Here is a 16,057-nt window from a genome sequence, read left to right on the forward strand (position 1 = left end):
CTGAAGCATTCCCAACCAAAAAAGAAACTGCTCAAGTCGTAGCAAAGAAAATTCTGGAAGATATCCTTCCCAGGTATGGCTTCCCCGTCCAGATAAGGTCAGATAATAGGCCCGCTTTCGTCGCTAAAGTAAGTCAAGATTTGGCTTCCATCCTTAAGGCAAATTAGAAACTACATTGCGCTTACAAGCCCCAGAGTTCAGGACAGGTAGAAAAGATGAATCGGACCTTAAAAGAGACCTTAACTAAATTGACTATAAAGACTGGCACTAATTAAGTAGTCCTTCTCCCCTATGCTCTGTTCCAGGCCCGTAATACCCCTTACAAACTAGGCGTTACCCCTTACGAAATCATGTATGGCAGACCTCCACCGCTAGTTCCTAGCTTAAAAGATGATCTGCTTAAGTCTGAAACAGAAAATGTCTCTGAATTCTTATTTTCCCTGCAAGCCTCACAGAAAATTCACCAAGAAATGTGGCCCAAGCTGAAAGAGCTATATAAGACCAGTCCCCCACCGACACCACATCCGTACCAGCCAGGAGACTAGGTCCTAGTTAAGTGACACCAACAAAAGACCCTAGAGCCCAGGTAGAAAGGACCACTCCAAGTACTCCTGACCACACCCACCGCCCTGAATGTAGAAGGCATTGCATCGTGGATCCACTACACCCACGTCAAGCCAGTGGACCCAACATCCGACCTTCTAGGGCCAATCACGGCGGTGGCTGAAGCACCGGAGACGTGGACTGTGGACAGAGCTAAGAACAACCCCTTAAAACTCACCCTGCGCCGGCAGCATAGCTCGCTGCAAACATGCAGTTAAGTAGTCTAACTCTAACATTAGTTGCCCTAGTCGCCGCTGGAGAAAACATAAAGCCAGCTCCTAATCCCTTTGTCTGGAGATTCTGGCTTTATGAAAACCAAACCCACCCTAGGCAACCTCATAAGCCCAGGAAATTAGTGGCCAGTGCAGATTGCCCCTCCTCAAGGTGCAATAGCCCAATTTTACTAAATTTTACTGATTTCCCAATAGCCAAACCAGTGGCACCAATAATATGCTTCGAGTATGATCAGACTAAATACAATTGTAAGCACTATTAGTGGCACCAAAGTGCCAGCTGCCCTTATAACTATTGTAACATCCATAAATACCAATAGTGAGGTGAAAAAGAACAGATAGATCCCAGATGGCCCTTCCATCGCAGACAAGATAAAGACCTTTCATATACATAGATAGTTAGAGACCCCTGGAACTCCCACTGAACCACGCCTCAACACAAGGCTGTATACTACTCCTCTGCCTCCATATGGCCTAGCAGTCACCTCTATCTGTGGCAAGGTCTAGTGCAGGTATGGCCCCTAGTCCATAGAAATATCCAGCAACAAGAAAACCGCCTGACACAAGATTTACGTCCTTTTTCCTGGTTAAAATTATTGCAAGAAAGATTAGAACTTGCTAACCTTACAAGACTTCACAGCCTGTCTGGCTGCTTTCTGTGTGCCACTCTAAGGCGTCCACCGCTAACAGCTGTCCCCCTGCCATAAGGATCCTCCACCTCTGCCCAAGCTAACAACCACCGAAACCTCTCATATGCCCCATCCCTAACGTGCCACTATACCTAAACCCCAGTCAAGAAAAGTTTCCCTACTGTTTCTCACGAACTAATTCCAGCCTCTGCAGCATCACTGCAATGCCCCCTAATATCACCTTAAAGGCTCTGTCAGGCATATTCTTCTGGTGTAATAGAACACTATCTAAAAACCTATCAAGCCCCTCTGTTACCAACCTACTGTGTCTTCCTGTCACCTTAGTTCCCCAGTTAACTCTACTTACTGCCGGCGAGTTCCTAAAGTATACCAGTAACTGGACTAGTGCTGTTATTCACTCAGACCCTAGACCAAGACCTGCACAAGCCATATTTCTCCCCCTCATTGCAGGAATCTCCCTCACCGCATCCTTCATGGCGGCCAGACTGGCTGGAGGAGCCCTAAGTCACACCCTCATAGAAAGTAACAAGCAGTACCAACAATTTGCCGTTGCTATGGAAGAGTCAGCTAAGTCCCTTGCCTCCCTCCAGTGGCAGCTCACGTCCCTAGCACAGGTAACCTTGCAGAACCGGAGGGCCTAAGACCTACTCACTGCTGAAAAAAGAAGTACGTGTATGTTTCTAAAAGAAGACTGTTGTTTCTACATAAATGAATCAAGGCTTGTGGAAGACCAGGTCCAACAGTTACTCAAGTTAAGCACAGAAGTAAGAACACGGCAATTTGCTTCAGCTGCAGACCAATGGTGGAACTCATCTATGTTTTCTCTGTTAGCCCCCTTCCTTAGACCCCTGCTAAGTCTACTATTTCTGCTTACCGTAGGACCTTGTGTTGTTAACAGAATTTTGCGGTTCATTAAAGAAAAGTTTGACACTGTACAACTCATAGTCCTCAGAGCCCAATACCAACCTGTAAACGCTGAAACAGAATCAGACTTATAAGACCCAAGATTGGCTCTAAAAATACCTGAAAAGAAAGGGGGGGAATGAAAGGAGCCGGGCACATTCCTCAGCCCTGGGCTCAAAACAAACAAGCCCAGTACAAACACATCCCATCCTCCCATCCCACCACATATCGCCATATATCTCTCAAACTTCCTGAGCCCAGTACAAACACCACCAGGAAAGTCTCCGATAAGGAGACAGCCGTTCAAAGTTTTACTGAAAGAGCAGGAACCAAAAGAATTCCTTTGTTCCCCTGTAACTTTCAGGCTATAAAAAGCAAACACTCGCATTGTTCAGGGCCCTCTTGTATGCTGTGGAATGGAAGGACCAGGTTCGAACTTGTAGTAAAGATCCTTGCCGCTTGGCTTTAACTCTGGACTCTGGTGGTCTTCTTTAAGGAACTAACGGTCTAGGCATAACAGTCTGTCTCTCTCTGCCTGTCTCTCTCTGTGTCTGTCTTCTGTCTTACTGTCTTTCTCTGCCTGTCTGTCTCTCTCTCTCCTTGTCTGTTTCTCTCTCTGTCTCCCTCTGTCTGTCTCTGTCTTTCTCTCTCTGTCTCTTTCTCTCTGTCTGTCTCTCTCTTTCTCTCTGTCTGTCCATCTGTCTCTGTCTCTCTCTCTCTGTGTGTGTGTGTCTGCCTTCTGTCTTACTCTCTTTCTCTGCCTGTCTGTCTGCCTGTCTGTCTGTCTCTGTCTGTCTCTCTCTCTTTCTGTCTTTGTCTCTTTCTGTTTCTCTCTGTCTCTGTCAATCTCTGTCTTTCTCTGTCTGTCTCTCTCTCTTTCTGTCTTTCTCTCTTTGTGTATCTTTGTGTCTCACTGTCTGTCTCTCTCTGTCTCTGTCTTTGTCTCTCTCTCTCTCTCTCTCTCACCCACTCTCTGGCTCTCGCTATCTCCTGCCCTCTCTTTCTTTGCAAAACAAGTTCAAGTACATCTAATCTAATCCATTACCACGGCCTGAATTCTTAACTTTAGACATCCCAGGTTTGATCTCCCTACAGAATGCTGTACAGAACTGGCGAGTTGATTTCTGGACTTGGATACCTCATAGATACTACATATTAATAAAGACCGAACCCTAAAATCTGGGGTTGTGTCTCCCTCGACTGTCTCAAAAAATCATACTTCTGTTCACCTAGGATGCTAGGAGGATTTTCTCAATGTGCGTCTGCTTGTGTTCTACATGAACTGTGACCGAGCCCTGTCCGTTCTGTCTCAAATATGTATCTGCAAACATGTCTCTCCATTTCCACAACTACCCATGGCCCCTTGTGGAATCACTGATTCTTTGAAAAAAAATCCCAGAAGTGGCTTTGACTTTTTGGCTAGGAGGCCTAAACCTGCTGAGAACTTTCCTGCCCAGGATTCTGTGTGAACAAAAGTGCCTCTGCTGGGAGCTGGGATCCTCGGGACCACGCTTGCTAGCGCTGGATGAGTCTCTGGAAAGATGCACGGGACTCCGCAAAGCTGACCTGTCCCACCGAGGTCAAATGGATACCTCTGCATTGGCCCGAGGCCTCCAACGTACATCACCATCACCAACAGTCACCGTCAGCATCCTTGTGAGCCTGCCCAAGGCCCCGACTCCGGGGAGACTCTTGGGAGCCCGGCCTTCATCGGCTAAAGTAGAAAGGGATGGAGACTTCCACCCACAAGGTCGCCACTGAACTGCGAAGATGTGGAGCGTAAGTCAGAGAGGGGACCAGGAGGGGAGACGTCCAGACAGGCGATGAGTTAACTAGGCTCTGTCCACCCCACTCACGTCCTACATCCCAGGAACCCATGCAACACTGCCGCTTTATCCCCTCCTCTGTCCACAGCTGCCCCCACCCCACCCCAGAACCCACGCACACACACTGGAGGTTACAAAACCACACGGCGTGAATAGAGCCTGACGGAGCGAGAGCTCATTTCACGAGGCAGAGTGGTGGGGTGGGGTGGGGGTTGGGGGGTCTGTAGAGAGCCCCATTCTCCCTCATGGGAGGCTACAGTATACAAATGAATATCGCTTCTTGGGCGGAGGGGCTTCCTTAGGCCGTCATGTTTGCAGGACTATCTCTCAAACCCTTCCTTGAGGCCACAAAATAGATTCCACCCCACCCCTCGACGTTTCCCTGGGTGCTGGATGTATCCTGTCAAGAGACCTGAGCCTGACAGTTTGAGGGAAACACCTTTATTGGCTTTGTGTGTTTGTTTGTTTCTGAGATGGAGTCTTGCTCTGTCCCCCACTGCTGGAGTACAGTGGCGTTATCTCAACTCACTGCAACCTCTGCCTCCTGGGTTTGAGAGATTCTCCTGCCTCAGCACCACCACGCCTGGCTCATTTTTTAATTTTTAGTACACACGGGGTTTGACCCTGTTTCATTGGTTTTCACTGGAGATTCTAGATTCGAGTCACACCTCATTGTGTGCCACATAATGACTTCTTTTTTTATTTCTTTTTTTTTAAAGCACAATATATCTGCTTTATTTGAGTGGCTTTATATATCATTATAATTGTGTTATAGATGAAGAAAACGTATTAAATACAGTGCTGATAGTGAAAGTGAAAACAAAAGAAAAGCTATCTATTTTGTAGTTAGAATAAAGTTGCTCAGTATTTAGAGTTACCTAAATACGTCAGCATTTAAACTCTTCCTAGTAAAAGCTTGCCAATCTGAATAATCCTCCTTTAAACACAATTTTTGATATGGTTAAGGTTTTTAAGAATGCGACTCCTGCGTAATAGCTGAACAGACAATACACTTTTAAAAAAGAACAACACAAGGATCAAACAGACTTGGGAAAAAAGCAAAAAAACACAAGTCTTATGAAGAACTGAGTTCTTAAAGTATTATGGAGAACATAGCTATCAGAAGAGAAGGCAGTATTGGTAAGTTGATTGTTACATTTGTCAGCAAAAGCTAGCGCTATTTTTTGGCAATCTTTCAGGCACTGCAACTACTACTGCAAAATGAGATATAATCAATTAAACAACATATTCACAAATCAAAAAATGTTTTAGCAATATAATGCTTCAGATTTAGAAGCAAATCAAGTGTTAAAACTCAACTGCTATAGTAATTAACCCCAAAGATAACCGTATCTGACAAAAAAGCTTCCACAGAGTTATGACTTCAGAATTATACTTTCTCTTGATATTTATTTATTTATTTATTTATTTATTTATTTATTTATTTAATTTTCTTCTTGAGACAACGTTTCACTCTGTCGCCCAGGCTGGAGTGCAATGGCATAATCTTGGCTCACTGCAACCTCCACTTCCCAGGTTCAAGCGATTCTCCTGCCTCAGCCTCCTGAGTAGCTGGGACTATAGGCGCCTGCCACCATGGCCAGCTAATTTTTATACTTTTAATAGAGACGGGGTTTCACCATGTTGGACAGGATGGTCTCGATCTCTTGACCTTGTGATCCACCCACCTCGGCCTCCCAAAGTGCTGGGATGAGAGGCATGAACCACCATGCCTGGCCTTCTCTTGATATTTAAACTTTTAAGTCAGTCCAGAAAAATACAATAAATGTCAACAGTAAGTATGGTGTTGAGGCAGATGTAGGACCAAATTTTTTCGTATGTTATTCAGTTGATAACAATATGAACTGGATAGTAATTTCCTATGTGTCTACTTATACACAAGTAAAAAAAGGAAAACAGAGATACTGCTAAATAAAAGGGTATACTAAGTTCTTAATAGTAACTCAATAAACTGGAACATTGTCAAAAAGCAGCAACTAGTGAATTTTTTCAGTGTTTTTTCCTATTATCCAATAAGTGAATTATGCTTTTCCTTTCCAATTTCCCAAGCACTTTTTGTCCCAATCACCATTTCTGAGTTCGAATAAAAAGTAATAAATCAAGTAACAAAACTAAACAAGCAAACAAACAAACAAAATACAACTACAGTGTCTGCAAAAGTGTGGTAGAAGACTGAAACTGTTGAGTATAAGGATCTGGTATTCTATTATCATTAGTTTACTGAAGAGTTTGTTAAAGACATACATTTCGTAAGAAAACATGTTAGTTTGAAGTTATTGACTAGTATGTACCATCCCCAAGTATTAGTAACCAAATTCATGACAATAAAGAGCTATCTAACAAGAAAAATTAGTGACTACCAGCACCACCATCAACAAGACTTTGTCTTTACACTTCATTACCACTTACCGTGCATTACAATGTCTAGGATTGACTCTGATAGCATTTCAAAAACAAGCTAATACTTTGTCCAATTCTTCAGTTAAGACAAACTCTCACCCTAATAGAGTATAGGCATAAGCATAATTTGGATCTACTTGGATAGATCTCTGGAAGAATTTAATTGCAATATCGTGTTCCCGTTGCAGACTGAAACAGTTCCCTGCAGCACACCAGGCCTCTGGCGAATTTTTGTCCACATCTGTTAAGTCTTTTGACAGAACTGAAAGAGCAACATCTTTTTGAAGATGCCAAAATGTTGTAGAGTAGATTTCCATGCCTTCGACTCTATAATTCTCAATCCTTCTAACCTCTGAGAATATTCTTTCAGCTTTCATGTACTCTGAAAGTTCAAAATAGGCCCTTCCAATTTGGCACGGTACCTAACCAGTATTGTAGTGGTGAGAAGGTAGATGGCTCAAAATATTTATAGCTTCTTTGCAGTGGTATGAACACAAAGCTAAATAACCTTTCCCCCTTTCACGAAGAAGGCTAATCAAGCCTTCTGCTGCTGTTTTTAATGATTAAAAGCCTGAATCTGAGGTGTGATTGTGGATATTTTCCCTTCTGAAATAATGGAAGAGTCCAATTTTGTAATTTCCAGGCCATCATTTATGTTAGGTTGAGTTATTCCTCCTTTATTAGTTTTACTTTTTGTTTCTCTGTTTGGGATTTTAGGTGGAAACTTCATTTTTAATTTCTTCCTATTCTCCTTGGTTGGGGAACTGTCACTAGTAAAGAGTCTTGAATTTCTTCGAGGCAGTGCATTTGGGGGAGATGTCATAGTGGGTCTCAATACCTGAGGTGTTGTACTTATTTATGGACCAGAACTTTCTGTTTGTGCAAGAATTGGAGTTACCTCTCGTCTATTTCCACTCTGTGAGAAGACAGACTTCTCTCCAGTTTGGCCAATTCTGGCAGCAGACTTTTTTGAAGGGGCTCCGGTGGATGGCACATTAATTTCAGAAGGTTTATTAGTGTAGTTTTGTAAATAGGATCCATCTCCAGGACTTGGGGTTTCTAATGGCAAAATCCCAAAACTTGGGGTTAATGGACTAAGAGCTCCTGGTCCTCCTAATAAACTTCGACCAGTTTTTGGTTTATTTTGAACCTGTTTAGATAATATGGAAGTTCCTGTTCCCAGTGGGACAGTATCAGGTGAAATTACGCTGAATCAATAGAAGACACTGGGGAATCTGTATTCAAGGAATACTTTGAATTGGAAGATTCTAAATTCAATCTGTTTAATTCAGTTGTGTCCTCGGGTGTTTCCGTAAGAATGGTCTCAGGCTGTCTGTGACATAAACTATGATTAGGTACTTGTGTTGTGCAAGAGTTGGGCAGACAGTTGCTAAAGTTCTGTAAAGACGTGAATTTAAACGTTTGGTCAGGATCTGGCTTTTCACCTATTTCACATAATGATTCAAAGGGATACCAGAGGAAAGGATTTAAACTAAGACTTTTGGTAGCATTCTGATCCTTTGGCAAGCCGATCTGTCTTGCAATATACATGTCCCAACAATGGAAGGGGAAAGCAAGCTGAATCACCAAACTCAGTAACAATATCATCATGACTTTTCTGCTTATTAAACACTCCACCAGATAAGATTTGTTCCCCTTCTGCAAGCTTGCTGAGATCAACACAACATTTTGCAAGCAGGTATTTGCATTGCGGTGTAGGACAACTGTGTCCTTTCAAGAGTCTATATGCTTTATAGGCCTTTCCTGGGCGGTAAGAACAGGTCGCCAGTAAAAACATGGCTTCTTCTGAGTGTACTTCTGCATAAAGGTGTTCTGCGAGGAAAACCCCATCTCGGTAAGCATAGTGGTTTAGTGCTTGCCATATAGCAGCCTGGACGGGTTCCTGCAGCACCGTCATCCTCGAGGCTCAGACCCACTTTCTGCAGTGCCTCAGGCACCCCCCCCACCCTGCCCACACCCCTCCCCCCCGTAGGAGCTCTGGCCCAGCCAGCCTCGGCTCATTTAAACTCACCAGTTACCAGGGGATGGGGGAGGCCGAGCCAGAATGACTTCTTTACCCTGCAGACTCTGGAAAGCCCAGCCCCTTGTGATCCATTGCAAAGTGAGAGTCACCTCATGTTTGGAAAACAGATTTGCTCCCAAGTTCAGTGGAGGTATGTGGCATGTAGGATGAAGGACTCTCTTCTTTCTGATTCGGTCTGCACAGTGGGGCCAAGGGCTGGAGCTCTCTCCGTGAGGACCGCCAACTCCCTCTACCTTGGGTTCCATCGACCCCACCCTGGGACATGGGCCTTGGCAGATTCTGGCCCTTCCTGGCCCTTAAGTCGCTGTCAGAAACCCCATCTCGTGCTCGGATGCCCCGAATGACTGCAGCTCGCGCCTCTCTGGAAACATTGGAAATCTGTCCTCTACACGTGGTCACCTGCAACCACAGGAGCTCGGGACACACAGCCGCCATCCACCTCACTGCTTTCAGGAGAGAATGCTGAGAGTCTTTTACCGACTCTCTCTTGACTTGAGTTCTTCATGGGTGTGTGGTTAAGACGTAGTGAGACCAGATGTATTAACTCAGGCCGGGTGATGGTGGCTCACGCCTGTAACCCCAACAGTTTGGGAGGCCGAGGCCATAGGATCCCTTGAGGAATCGCCTAACCCTGGGGAGGTTGAGGCTGCAGTGAGTGAGCCATAATGGTGTCACTGCACTCCAGTCTGGGTGAAAGACAGAGTGAGTCCCTGTCACAGGCAGGCAGGCAGGCAGGCAGGCAGACAGACAACAGTTGTATTATGTTCTTCTCAGGGTAGGAAGTAAAAATAACAGAATACAGGGCTTAATTTTTTTTTTTTTGGACGGAGTTTCACTCTTGTTGCCCACACTGGAGTGCAATGGCAACATCTTGGCTCACCGCAACCTCCACCTCCCGTGTTCAAGCGATTCTCCTGCCTCAGCCTCCTGAGTAGCTGGGATTACAGGCATGTGTCACCACACCCGGCTGATTTTGTATTGTTAGTAAAGATGGCATTTCTCTATGTGGGTCAGGTGGATCTCGAACTGGCCACCTCAGGTGATCTGCCCACCTCGGCCTCCCAAAGTGCTGGGATGACAGGCGTGAGCAATTGCACCCAGCCAGCTATGCTTTTTTTAAATTTTCTATTTTAATCTATTTATTATTATTATTATTTTTTGAGAGGAGTCTCGCTCTGTTGCCCAGACTGGAGTGCAGTGGCGTGATGTCGGCTCACTGCAAGCTCTGCCTCCCGGGTTCACACCATTCTCTTGTCTCAGCCTCCCAAGTAGCTGGGACTATAGGCACCCACCACCGCGCCTGGCTAATTTTTTGTATTTTGAGTAGAGACGGGGTTTCACTGTGGTAGCCAGGATGGTCTGGATCTCCTGACCCCCGTGATCTGCCTGCCTCGGCCTCCCAAAGTGCTGGGATTACAGGCGTGAGCCACCGCGACCGGCCTATTTATCTATTTATTAACTTTGAGTCCAGGTTATGAAACCAGTTAGTTTTTGTATTTTTTTAGAGACGAGGTTTCACCATGTTGCCAAGGCTTGGATCGAGGGATCCATCTTCCCTCACCTCCCAAAGTGCAGGGATGACAGGCGTGAGCGTACCACGCCCAGCTCCCCCCCTTCCCCCACCAGCTTGTCACTCAGGTGCCAGAGGCCGAGCGGTGGTGTGTGGTTCTCACCCCCAGCTCCCCCTCCTCCGTTCACCACCGCGATATCCGCGAGTGGGTCCTGAGGGAGCTCGTTGGTGTGGGGGTCGAGGCGGTTGAGTGAGACGCACCCCTCTCACGCGGGGAAGGGCGCCACCTGGTCTGGCAAGCGCAGGTCCCGTGCTCCCCTCTGGCGGGTGCGCGCAAGCCGTGTGAGTGACCGCGGTGGGCTAGGGCAGGTGACGCGTGTGCCGGCTGGCCGCCGAGGGGCTACGGTTCTGCCTCCGACAGGTTTTGTGTGGGTTTACTTGGAGGTGCTTTGCTTGGGAGGAAGGAGTTGGGTGGACGGAGGGGCACTTGGGGGATTGAACCCACGCACAGCGGCCAAGCCCCCCGCCCAGACCGCAAAGTCTCAAAGATGCCGCACGCAGATTTTTCCTGGTACCGTGGGACCCCTCCCTTCCCCAGGTGTCCCTGAGCGCCTCTGCAGGCCCGACAAGGGGCGATTGGCGGGTGGAGGGTGTGAATCACCCTCGGTGCGAAAGCCTTCTCTAGCGATCAGAAAGGTGTGCCTTTGGGGTACCAGATTCCCCTGCCTGCCGCCTCTCTCTGCGTAGTGACTCGCTTACAGAGGACCCTCCTCTGCTTCCCCCTCGACGGGGTGAGGTGGGGACAGCGAGGGTTCCCCTGGCCTCAGCGGTGGGGACGGAGGGCGGTTCGTCGCCTACTCTGTGGCCCGCACCTCCCCCTTCCGAGTCGGGGGAGGATCCCGCCTGGCCAGGCCGGCGTCCTAGCGGTTGGGAGGCTGCGCGAGGGGTGGTTGTGCCTGGCGTTCCGTCCGGCGCGTGACCCGCTCCGCTGCGAGCCAGCTCTCCAACCGCTCCCCTGAGGAGCAGCGACCGGTGCCGACCACCGCGTTTGCGTGGCAACGCATTGGGCCGCCTGGCCATGGGAAGTGTCCCAAGTGGGGGGCGTGCCGGTTTCCCGGAGCTTGACCGGGTTGGAGGATAGAAGAGAAACGAGCAACGTGGCCCTGGAGTTGGGTTTGTGGCTGAGGTCACTTCTGGGTCCGGATGGTGGGACCCGGGCTCGTGAGGCGGGTCTCGGTCGGTGCCGAGGGCCCTCCGGAGTCCTAGGCGGGGGGCCAGGGGACCTCCCTAGTGTCTGTGGCGGTGGGATCCCGTGGCAGTGTTTTCCTGGTGGCCCGGCTGTGCCTGAGGTTTCTCCCCGAGCCGCCCCTCTGCAGGCTCCTGGGTGCCCTTGCCCTCGCGGTCCCTGGCCTTGCCTGTCTGTGCCCCCATCCGCGCCCGTGGATCCTCTCTCCCCAAGCGGCTCACCGGCTTAGGCTGTGGTGGCCCCGTCTGGGACCAAACTTGGCTCCGCCTTGTGTGGCACCGCCACCGGCCACTGGTTGGCTCATTGTCCATGTCCCCGGGGGGGGCGCCTTCAGGACCAGGTTGGCGGCTCCCCGCATGGGCCTGGTGGACACCCGGACGGTTTGGGGTCGGCCTGCAGCGAACACAGGGAAGAGGGTTCCGGGCGCTGGCCGCGATGGCGGTGGCAGTGTTGGAGCCGCGGGCCCACCAAAGGCCAGTTGGCTGCTCCAGGTGCCGCGCGGGGCTGCCTTGGTGCTTGAAGGCCGCTGGCGGTGAGACCCCGGGCACCACGGTCCGCCTCTCGTTCGCTGCCCAAACGTCGGGGCCGCCCCGTGCCCGCCGCACACGAGTGGCCGCTGGTCCCTCGCAGCTGCCGCGCACCGGTCGGGCGGTCTGCCTCCTTGCATGTGGGCGCGAAGGGTCGAGAGTGGTGAGCCCATCGGGGGATGTTGTGTAGTGTGGGTGTATGAGATGTCCGGTTCGCCGCCCCACCACCCCCCTCCCACCTCCTGGAGCTGCTCCCTCCCTCCCACACGCCTGGTCACCCGCCCTGCTGCCCCATCCTCGCGACTGGGACGCCGGGCTCATCCTCGTGAGGCCCGGAGGCCGCTTTCTACCTACTTGGTTGATCCTACCAGTACCATATGCTTGTCTCAAAGATTATACCATACATGTCTAAGTACGCAGGACGGGTAGAGTGAAACTGCGAATGGCTCATTAAATCAGTTACAGTTCTTTTGGTCGCTCTCTCCTCTCCTACTTGCAAAACTGTGGTAATTCTAGAGCTAATACATGCCGAAGGGCGTTGACCCCCTTCGTGGGGAAGATGCGTGCATTTATCAGATCAAAACCAACCCGGTCAGACCTTCTTCAGCCCTGGCTGGGCGGTTGGGTGCCACCGGCTTTGGTGACTTTAGATAGCCTCGGGCTAATCGCACGCCCCCCATGGCAGCGATGACCCATTCGAACGTCTGCCCTATCAACTTTCAATGGTAGTCGCTGTGCCTACCATGGTGACCACGGGTGACAGGGAATCAGGGTTCAATTCTGCAGAGGGAGCCTGAGAAATGGCTACCACATTCAAGGAAGGCAGCAGGCATGCAAATTACCCACTCCCGACCCGAGGAGGTAGTGACAAAAAATAACAATACAGGACTCTTTCGAGGTCCTGTAATTGGAATGAGTCCACTTTAAATCCTTTAACGAGGATCCATTGGAGGGCAAGTCTAGTGCCAGCAGCCGCGGTATTTCCAGCTCCAATAGAGTATATTAAAGTTGCTGCAGTTAAAAAGCTCCTAGTTGGATCTTGGGAGCGGGCGGGAGGTCCGCCACGAGGCGAGCCACTGCCCGTCCCCGCCCCTTGCCCTTGGCGCCCCCTCGATGCTCTTAGCTGATTGTCCCGTGGCCCGAAGTGTTTACTTTGAAAAAATTAGAGTGTTCAAAGCAGGTCTGAGCCGCCTGGATACCTCAGCTAGGAATAATGGAATAGGACCGCGGTTCTATTTTGTTGGTTTTCGGAACTGAGGCCATGATTAAGAGGGACGGGCGGGGGCATTCGTATTGCGCCGCTAGAGTTGAAATTATTGGACCGGCGCAGTTCGGACCACAGTGAAAGCATTTGCCAAGAATGTTTTCAATAATCAAGAACGAAAGTTGGAGGTTCGAAGACGATCAGATACCGTCATAGTTCCGACCATAAATGATGCCAACTGGCGATGTGGCGGCGTTATTCCCATGACCTGCTGAGCAGCTTCCAAGAAACCAAAGTCTTTGGGTTTTTAGGTTCCGGGGGGAGTATGGTTGCAAAGCTGAAACTTAAAGGAATTGGTGGAAGGGACCACCAGGAGTGGAGCCTGTGGCTTAATTTGACTCAACATGGGAAGAATCACCCAGCCCAGACACGGACAGGATTGACAGATTGATAGCTCTTTCTCTGTCCCATGGGTGGTGGTGCATGGCCTTAGTTGGTGGAGTGATTTGTCTGGTTAATTCCGATAACCAAGGAGACTCTGGCATGCTAACTAGTTATGCGACCCCCGAGCGTCGGGGTCCCCCAACTTCTTAGAGGGACAAGTGGCGTTCAGCCACCCGAAATTGAGTAATAACAGGTCTGTGATGCCCTTAGATGTCCGGGGCTGCACGTGCGCTACACTGACTGGCTCAGCGTGTGCCTACCCTACGTGGCAGAGGCAGGTAACCTGTTGAACCCCATTCGTGATGGGGATGGGAGATTGCTATTCCCCATGAGGGAGGAATTTCCAGTAAGTGCTGGTCATAAGCTTGCCTGAAGTCCCTGCCCTAGGTACACACTGCCCCTCGCTACTACTGATAGGATGGTTTAGTGAGGCCCTTGGATCGGCCCTGCCGGGTCAGCCCACTGCCCTGGCAGAGCGCTGAGAAGACAGTCGAACTTGACTATCTAGAGGAAGTAAAAGTCATAACAAAGTTTTGGTAGGTGAACCTGCAGAGGGATTATTAACGGAGAAGAGCAAAGCTGCGGCGGCGCCGCAGCGTCGCCGCAGCGTCCTTCCTCCTTGGTGGACTGTGTTCCCCGTGCGGCGCGTGCGTGGGCAGAGTCGTGCCCTTTGTATGTTGCACGGCCCCGCCTGCCCCGAGAGCCGGAGAACTCGGGAAGGAGAGAGGGGGGAGAGAGAGACACGCGTGCGGGGATGAAACCGCTTGTGCCTGTCGTGGGGCGGGCTGGATGGCTTGCTGGCCTGGTAAGCAGCGGGGAGCGGCCCCCTGCTGTGGCCCCCACGTGTGTGTCAGTGGCCGGGATGGTTCTCAGCATCCCGGCGGGGTGGGGGTCTCGGTGCCCTCCCTGCCGGAGCCGTCCTCCCGCCCTGTCCCGCCATCTCGGCCCCATCCCGCCGACTCTCGTTGGGGCCGGCCGGGTTCCCATTGCTGCCGCTGCCACTATCCTCGCCTCTGCCACACCGCGCCACCAGGCCCAGCCTGGCCCGCTCGCTCTCCCCAGCCTTCCCGCTAGGGCATCTCGAGGGTAGGGGGCCGGATGCCTGTCCCCCCCTCCTCATCCGACTCCGCCGTCCAGGTACCTAGCGCGTTCTGGCGCAGAGGTTTAAGGACCCCTTGGGGGGTCGCCCGTCTGCCCATGGGTCGGGTGCGGTGGGCCGGGGGGGAGTCCGTTCGGGAGGGGCTCGCCCCTCTCTCGCCTCCCCCGCCGACTCCATCCCCTAGGCCGGCTGGGGCCGTGCCGCACTTGCGTGTCGCCGCTGATGCCGTTGGGGGCTTTACCGGCGGCCGTTGTGCCATCACGTGCGTGCCGTGCATGCGGCCTGTGCCCTGCGCTGTGGGGGCGGGAATCCCAGGGCGCCCATGGGGTACTGTCAGCGTTCGCCCCCCCGTGGTCGGCACCTCCTCCCTGTGTTGTGAAACCTTCCGACCCCTCTCTGGAGTCTGGTCCCCTTGCTGTCTGAATGGCCGGCCTGAGGTAAACCCTCTGGGGGACCTGTTGTGCCAGTAGGGCCTCCCGGTGTTGGGAGCGCCCTCGCCAAATCCACCTTGTATGACTTTTAGCGGTGGATCACTGGGCTTCTGCGTTGATGAAGAACGCAGCTAGCTGTGATAACTAATGTGAATTGCAGGACACATTGATCATCCATACTTCGAATGCACTTGTGGCCCGAGTTCCTCCCATGGCTATGCCTGTCTGAGCGTCGCTTGCCGATCAATAGTCCCTGGGGTGCCTCTGGGCTCCTCGGGGTGCACGGCTGGGGATTCCCTGGCTTGGCCTGCCGGGGCCCTCCGTCCCCTCAAGTGCAGACTGGCGACGTCCGCCCTCCTCTGCCGCCATGCCCGCCCCTTCTCCCTCCCCCCGCAGGCCCTGTGTGGTCACGCATTGGGTGGCATGGGGAAGGGGGGCTCCCAGCTGTGAGGAAGCGAGAGAGGGCGGCGCTGCCACCCGCGAAAACAGAGAGGGAAGAGAGCCGGCTGGGGCCGAGTTCCCGTGGCCACCACCGCGGTCCGGGTTCCTCCCTCCGGGGCTCCCTCGCACCTCACGCAGCTCGTGGTGCAGGGTTCGTTGGCCCTGGCAGGGTGGAAGGTCCCGTGCCGTCTTCATCACGCATCGTGGGTAGTGTGGGTTTGTTGGTGGGGGCAGGAAGGCAAGTAGGAAAGGTCTGCCGGGGAGATGGTGGGGGAGCGTGTCCCGGTTGCCGTGGTTCGCCTCCGCCCTGGTGGCTGCCTGGCAAGCCGCCCACTGCCGCTCCAGCACCCCTCCTCCCCAACACCCCTCCAAGGCACAGTCCTCCTAGCCCGCCCGCCCCTGCCTGCCCGGCGTGCATCGCGGTTGTGTCCGGGGACGGAAGCCTGCCACGTGGCGCATCTGGCAGGGCTCGTGG

At 51.4% G+C, this 16,057-nt stretch overlaps 1 protein-coding gene and 1 non-coding gene across 2 annotated transcripts; one reads left to right on the forward strand and one right to left on the reverse strand.

Moving 5' to 3' along the window:
* Nucleotides 1-7,872: 7,872 nt before the first annotated feature.
* LOC129526253 (cell division cycle protein 27 homolog) lies at nucleotides 7,873-8,590 on the reverse strand. Its single transcript, XM_055359941.2, has one exon. The coding sequence runs from the start codon at nucleotides 8,552-8,554 to the stop codon at nucleotides 8,129-8,131; it is 426 nt and encodes a 141-aa protein (XP_055215916.1). The 5' UTR covers nucleotides 8,555-8,590; the 3' UTR covers nucleotides 7,873-8,128.
* A 6,634-nt stretch (nucleotides 8,591-15,224) lies between these two features.
* On the forward strand, nucleotides 15,225-15,376 carry LOC115931793 (5.8S ribosomal RNA). Its single transcript, XR_004068244.1, has one exon. It is a non-coding gene; the product is annotated as a 5.8S ribosomal RNA (ribosomal RNA).
* The last annotated feature ends 681 nt before the right edge of the window (nucleotides 15,377-16,057 follow it).

Source organism: Gorilla gorilla, chromosome 14, assembly GCF_029281585.2.
Source record: "Gorilla gorilla gorilla isolate KB3781 chromosome 14, NHGRI_mGorGor1-v2.1_pri, whole genome shotgun sequence".
Taxonomy (NCBI): domain Eukaryota; kingdom Metazoa; phylum Chordata; class Mammalia; order Primates; family Hominidae; genus Gorilla; species Gorilla gorilla.